Source organism: Homalodisca vitripennis, unplaced genomic scaffold (assembly GCF_021130785.1).
Source record: "Homalodisca vitripennis isolate AUS2020 unplaced genomic scaffold, UT_GWSS_2.1 ScUCBcl_147;HRSCAF=1385, whole genome shotgun sequence".
Lineage (NCBI taxonomy): Eukaryota > Metazoa > Arthropoda > Insecta > Hemiptera > Cicadellidae > Homalodisca > Homalodisca vitripennis.
Genome location: NW_025776271.1, coordinates 154,386 through 162,225, shown reverse-complemented (window position 1 = coordinate 162,225; position 7,840 = coordinate 154,386). Strand labels below are relative to the sequence as shown.

The window sequence follows — 7,840 nt, the reverse complement described above, 5'->3', positions numbered from 1 at the left end:
CTACTTGGCCTTCACATACATCCATATTCATATAGTTTCCTCGTTATAACATTGCGTTGTTTTCTTTAAGTAATATCCTCAGTTTTCAAATAATTATGTAACAAATTCTACTATGTATAAAATGTTATTACAATAACACTAATATTTGTATTTATAATACATTTACTATCAATAAACCACTTTTATACAAGTAAAATATTGTAATTGAAATAAAATATCTATCTTACTCATAAAATGCCATTTTACAGTAAACTTTATAGACGTATGACTCATCCTGTTTTTTTCCTTAACTTGTTTATTCCCCACTGTATATTCAACTCGTCGAAAAATTTACTTAACCGGACAAAATTAATTATTTAAAATTACAAATTTATTGCTCTTTGACGACAAAATATAATAGATTTTTAACATATTGGAAACTAGTTTATTATTCACTGAAAAATAAACTTTGTAATGTAAAAATCTTTTATATAGCACTCGGGGAGCTACAAAAAGATGGTCTTGCTTTAACACTTAACTAGTCTCCCCGTATTGTAATGTATACAGTATGTTTTGATATCATTAGTAAATACAGTTCTTAGTGTTTTCTATCCGCATTGCAATCTAAAACTTGGTAAGTAAAACAATTTCGTTACAAATGTGGAAATATAACTTTTAAGAGATTTCTTCCTTGTTTATTGTTCGTGAACGAAATTTGACTAGCGTGAAAGAGGGGTTTAAAATAATAAAACAGTACGACTTACAGTCAAGAAAATCTACAAACATCACTTATAATATGTAAATTTCTACCACGGGTTGTATACAGAGATTGAATCTCCCTTTTTTCTCAGCCAGAATATCTCTCCGGACTGGACTATTGTGGCCCTAAAACAGAAAAATAATAAAAATACTATAGCACAATATTACTTGCCAATATAAAGTTGGAATGGGATAATTCAGTAGCATATATATATATATATATATATATATATATATATATATATATATATATATATATATATATATATATGCTATAAAATTAAAGTAACTTACAAGAAGTCAATGTTGGAATAAACTTAATTTTTGTTTATTATTTGCATGCCTTTAATATTGAAATAGTTTTAAGTACGTTATACGGTTCTAATAAACCTGCTGCCGTTACCGTACACTTTTATAGATATATCGCATTACTATGGACAAATCCTAATACAAAATGGTAACAATAGAACATAAGAGTTTATTTTTAATTACTTCATTTATTAAAGTAATGCAATTAAAGATTGTCATGGATTCCATGAAAGATGGTATATATTTTACAAGTATAATATTAGTTCCTTCCATTATACGAGTTATATTAAAACTAGCAAACTTAAAGTGAAATTATTGAGTTCTTTAAATCCTGATCATGGAGGCAGTCAACAGCTGGAGCACTGCATCCAACCCGTGCGATAGCCACTAACACCCTTTAATAGTCCGTTTCCAACTTTTACAAAATTCCGGTTCCTTGCCTTGGAAAGAGGAACGCTCTCAAATGCTATCAAATTGAATGCATACTTTATCTGTCTATTTTTCTGCCCGTCCTTCAACTGTGAGATAAATCTTGATAAGAAGGTCAAGATCCGCAACAAGAGATCGGATCCTAGAGATTCGTAACATGATACAATAGTTTCTCTAGTTCCAAAGGTGAACTCTATTCATTGAAAGACCAAAAAGTAAAAGCGTAGCCCATCCGCCCATGTCTTTATGTGTGATACCTTTGTCCTTAAATTACATATGGTACTTCGAAACTCCATTTTATTGTACTGTACACAATAACTAAACCAGACATTCACTCCTCCTAAATATTTTTGTCGCGAACCAAACTCCGAGTAACATTTTATTATAACAGATCTTGTAAAATAGGAACAGTGCCATAAACTAGAGGGCTTTATCCCAATACAGTTTAAAAATCGGGGTGTTTCAGAGTAATTGTAATTTAAGAAACACTAAAATCAATACTTTTCTCAGCAATTGTTGAATATTTAGTAATTTTATCATAACTTAATAATAAATAATCACAACAAAATTCAAAATCATACCTGAACCTTTTCTGAACTCAAAATATATGCTAGTTACTCTAAAGATTGCCCAACAAGACTCAGATGACACAACAGTTATGGTGTTAGTTATAGGCTAGTGTTGAGTCAGCATAAACTCATTAGATTTTGTTAATCTGGTTTAGTTCATTTTTCTAAAACCCCTAAAAGAAAATTCTAGAGGTAAGATCGGGTGAGCGAGTTGGTTAGTCCAAAGCACCATGCCGACCTAACCATATCCAGTATAAGAATTATGTAGTGATACACTGGCTTGGAGGTAAATATTGTAAGTGTCCCGAGTAATTACTTGTACTGCTGGGACAATGTTACTTTCCAACATTCATCATGTATCGTAGTCCATTCTAACTTCAATGTAGAAGAATCTAGCAACAGAATTTAATAAAACTCCTGTAATATTTTTAATTCCTGAGGAGTTCGGGTATGCTTGCAATCATCTAATTTCTGAAATGGATAACACCTAGTAAATAAACATGCACTTAAAACATAAAAAGTGCAACAATGGACTGTCACTCAAAAACTTTTTAACTAAGAAGTTCAGACTATAAAAAATGTACCCAAGCGAGTTCACTGTACAAACTAGGACTAGTCAAGAGCACAAGCAATACGTTACATACGCACCAGCTAAAGTGGGACACTGCAATCTCTACGGGATTTCACTTTCGCTGGTGAGAGTCACACAGAGATGTTTTTTTGTTAGCGATTTATCGGCGAGTTTCTCACTAATTAAGGTGGAACATAAGTTTAGGAACAAATTGTAGTAATACCTTGAGCTTTACCTTATAAAACAATATTAAACTTTAAGCACTTTACAACCTTATTTTTGGTTGTAGAATCAGAACGGGAAGAGAGTTGTACGTAGCCAAACGGTTTTTTGTTTTTCTTGTAAAGTTTATACTTTTTAAATATTTAACCGATAAGTTACAAAACATTAGAATTTTGTTTAAATAACTAATAAAAACCTGGTAAAAGTAACGCAGCATCCATATGGATATTAATAATTTATATAAAACGAGACATGCCTCATACGTATACGATAGAAAATAAATCCATACAAGTGTTTAGAATTTTGAAGTTTAAAGTAGTTCTTATAGGCCTAAAATCACGGCAGTGCCTGCATAGCTGACTCTTAAGAAATAAATTGAATAGTTAGTTACTTAAGCGACAAGGCAGCCTACTTCTATGTGGGGGAGCTAATTACCGACTTACACAAATGTTACCATTGATTGAAAATTGTCACATATAATGGTAATTTTAAAATTGGCCCATGGTGATTGAAAACCCTGTGAATTAAAATAATAATTAATGCCTCAATATTGTTAGCTAGTTTTATTTCATCTGTGTTTCTGGTGTTTAGTGTGCTGGTAACATATTTTAATTGTACAGTTGGTATGTATTACAAATTTGATAGCATTTTATTTATTTATCTCTATGACAAAATATTGATATAGTTTTTGGGTTTACACGCCAACATGCAAGCTTACTCTATGCAATATTAATAAAGTTTCGCAACAACTCAAACTTTAGTCCATAATCTATGGTCTGGAAACATTTCATCCTCAAGCTTGGGTTTATTGTGAGATGGAGCACAATAACTCTTTTGCTTGTTTAACTCTCTAATAGATTACATGGAATCGCTTACAAGAATGTGATATTGCCTGCGTAGTCAAAGTCAGGCATCCATCTCATGCGCGCTTCTGTCTTCGGCTCTGTATCGAACTCTATCGCAGTGTTCTGTAACACAATACCACTTAGTGCAGTTACCACTTAATACTGTTTTACATACAGGGGGATTTTAATTCATGATAGAACATCTAGCTTAATACTATTTATATACTGGTCCCATGTAAGCCTCACACTTGATTAATCTTATTCATATTATGTGAATGTATTTACTTCTCAGCCAACATAAGCACATAGTTTTATCCAGAAACAATGTGCAAATATTACACTATTTAGTTTTTTTTTTAGTTTATGCAATCTACGTCTAATGCCAATACTTCGTATTTTAACTACGTACACCTATACTGTTTGCATGCATTATTTCATTTTTTTATATTGCTAAAATTGCAGTAAAGATGAATATTTCCATTAAAATTTAGGTAAGAAACTAACTTTGAAGACGAATTATAACTTGTCACGTTAGAATAATCCCATCAGTGGCTGTGCTCGCCTTACATACGATGGGCAATAATCACAGATCATACACCTGCCTCTGTGTTACATGTTCAGCTCTGGTAGTTATCATATGGTCAGTATACCACACAGCTGTCTCACGAAACACTTTGTTGTAATTATAACCGTGATGTGAGAATAAAACTAACACACAAAACTCGCTCTGAACCACTAAATTTCCTGATAGGTTTTAGCGTCCCAATTCGTACTAGTGAGGATTTCCCCATTAGTCCAACCGACATGTTATGTAGCAGCCTGTACATCGTGTACTGGCTCAGCATCGTAAAACTTAAACAAGACTTTTTTAATCTAAAACGGAGAAGATAAAAGAATTATTGCTGAGGCAATTAGGTTGAGTTATAGACCAGTATTCTTCTCCGAAGTATATTATACATATGTGTTCCAGTACAATGTTCAACTACATGGCCATATGCTCTATAATTAAAACTTTGGAAATTTGTTTCATTAACTGAATGAGCTAGTGTATCTTTCTTTGGTTTATTTGGGTTAAATTTAAAATTCCAAAGCAATTTCTTAGTGCTATATCAAGCAGTAATATTATAACAGCTGTAATATAGATGTGATCATTAACTGTTATAATATTTTAAGCCATAAGTTATTGCTAAACACTTTGTTGGTATCCTCAGTAAAACCTATTATTTGTATTTCAGTACCACATACATCAATAAGACATTACCTCAGAACGACCAAAACAGTTGACGACGGTGATGTCGGCGTCTCCTGTGTCCACGAACATGCCCACGGCCACACCGCTCTCGCGGTCCAGTGCCTGCACCACGAACCGTCGGAAGTCGACCCGAGGTCGCGAGGACTTTATGGTGAAGATGACGGAGTCCTGGTTCGTGATCTTCCCAGACTTGCTACAGGAGAGGGTGTAGGGCGAGGGTGTGGTCTGGGGCAGCGCGCTGTCGAATGGGTCGAGGGTGAGGCAGGTGCTGGAGTCCAGGTCCTCGGCAGCTAGCAGCAGTGCTGGAAGCGCTAAACAGACAGTCACTCCTGCTCCGGGCAGCATCTACGTCACGTGTGTCTGACTCCTGCTCGGCTGTCTTATGCCTATCTTGATTTGTCTGGTAGAATAATTTACTTAATTGATTTAATGGCAAATTTATTTGATTTAAAACTACGTTTCATTTTTCTTAACAATACGCAAGTATAACTTATGAATATACCTTAAATAGATCGAAAAATTGTCAACCTATTGCGTACGGCACATTGAAATTAATTTTACTAAATGTTTTCAATATATAAGAATTTTTGTTAAATATTTTCGGACTTTTAAACTATTTAACAGATGAACAGTGTGCGATACAAAACATTACACAGAGTTTATAGAAAAATATTGGCATAAAGTATTTTAATATTAATTATGAAAAAATAATGTAAATATTTATTTGTGGACTCGCCTGATGATGAAAACTTTTGTTTCGAAAGGCCTCGTACAAAAAATAAACTATTTGGAAAACTGTTGTGTTATTAACATTTAGTACTACTATATTGGTGTGTCAGATATTATTTTGGTTTAACAGGTATTATATTATTGTTATGAATTCAGCAGTTAGCCCACGCAAGACTACAGCCAATGAACCGAAACGTTTTGTATTGCTCCATGACCTTGCATATTCTATACTGTATTGTGAAAGCTCTGTGATTTTTGTAAAAGTTTCCATATTCATTCAACCATATAATTTTTATTACATTTAAATTTTATTATTGTAACAAGTTTCTACTTTCTCAGTCTCAATGTGTTTTTGTTCAATTCAAATGTTATATTGCAATGAAGCTTCAAATTTTTTCATTATAAACTGATGTGACAAGCATTACCCTACGTGCAGTAGACTACCTTTTAAAAGGCCCAATTCGTGGCTTATAGACATAAGTCCTATGAATAATGATAATGCATTATTATGATAAATATAGTTTTTATATAAAATTTATAGAAATATATATCACGTTCTCGTTTAATTTACGAAAATGAATGAACTCAACAAATATATACGTTATATGAAATTATAACTTATTTTCATTAGTTCTATTAAATATTGGTCTAAAGTTAGTACAAAGTCCAGGAATTTACAATTTTATTATAAACAAAAATTCTTGGCCAAATCCATCATAAGAACTATAATATTACGAAAACTTTCGACGCAGTAAAATTTATTAGTAAAGCCTGGATTCAACCTAATTAAAAATTCATAAAAATAAAGTATTATTTCAAGAAATGCGAAATAGCTATCATATTAATGTTTTATATTTTATTACATAACGTTTAGAAATATTTACAAACATTAAATTTCTTATATGGTAGAACGATGTGTAATATTTACTTTGCCCCAATTAAAACAATAAGCCATTTCAAACCAAATTTAAATTTCTATTTTGTAATACAAATATTAAAACCGTCTTAAATCATGACCAGCATAATATATCTAACCTGATACTAAGCAGAATAATTATTAACCACTTTACAATGAAAACTAAAAGTCAAGTTAGCATACAACTGATAGTTAATAAAAAAATATTAATTTTGTACTCCAAAATGTTAGTGAACCGGTATAGTTATAAATATCAAGTTCACAATTACTTTCCTGTTTATTGTAAGTTTTCACATTAACCTGTGTAACCCACTTTGTGATGATGGCAACAAATCAGCATAACTAGAAAGTATAATACAATTATTACTTGATAGTGACTGGTGTTGGCTTACCTGTATTATGTACGGACACTGTAACTTAAGAAGAAACTTTGACGTTCATTTTCAACCGGCAAAACGATACACAAGAATGCCCACGTAAATGTATAATGTTAGTTTTATCAGACTCTCCATCTGATATCAATGTCACTTGTCTCACTTCTGTCATAACTGACCGATGTCGCTGATTGTGTATAAATTAATGCATTTTTTCGGTCGTTACACATTTATACAGAGCCATTAAAAAGGTTCTTAATTAAAAACAAATAAATAACAGCTCTATCACAGCTATAATCTATCTATAATAAACTGAGGCAATTTTTGTAAACAGACTCCTCTATTATTTTCATAATCAATATATGGTTTGAAGATTGAGGAGTATAAAGAAAGGCCTTGGTGTGTAGTTATACTAAGTAATTTATAATAACTTTTTTAATTTAGAAAAAATACAAGTCATTGTTAAAATTTTGATTTTACCTATAATGATTATGTATATATCATTTGTATTCTAAAACGGCTGAAAAGAATGAATTTTGGTTATGAGAACCGTGAGATAATATTTTAGAGGCTCGATTAAGAAGGACCACTTCACACTAGGCAGTGAAGACGCCGAACACACTGATTTTAACAAGAGTTCACTAGGTTACACATAATGAGTTTATGAACAGTGCATATTCAAATAAAGTGCAGAAAATAAACAGTTACCTTTGTTTTCATGAGAGGTACCTAATCGTAGTCTGCTGTTGTTGAGGGCCAGGTTGAAATCAGTAAGTGTGGAAATAGGCTGCTGTCTTGTAGGCAGGCGTGAAGACGGAAGATGTCCTTCACGGATTCACTCACGCACAATACGACCGCAAACGAATAGTTCATAACACTGTGGCCA

At 32.3% G+C, this 7,840-nt stretch overlaps 1 protein-coding gene across 1 annotated transcript; it reads right to left on the bottom strand.

Moving 5' to 3' along the window:
• Nucleotides 1–737: 737 nt before the first annotated feature.
• On the bottom strand, nucleotides 738–7,085 carry LOC124370392 (putative defense protein 3). The gene is made up of 4 exons (XM_046828676.1): nucleotides 6,973–7,085; nucleotides 4,945–5,335; nucleotides 3,715–3,806; nucleotides 738–864 (listed from the first exon to the last, which is right to left on the bottom strand). The coding sequence occupies exons 2-4, from the start codon at nucleotides 5,278–5,280 to the stop codon at nucleotides 786–788; spliced, it is 507 nt and encodes a 168-aa protein (XP_046684632.1). The 5' UTR covers nucleotides 5,281–5,335; nucleotides 6,973–7,085; the 3' UTR covers nucleotides 738–785.
• Nucleotides 7,086–7,840: the final 755 nt, after the last annotated feature.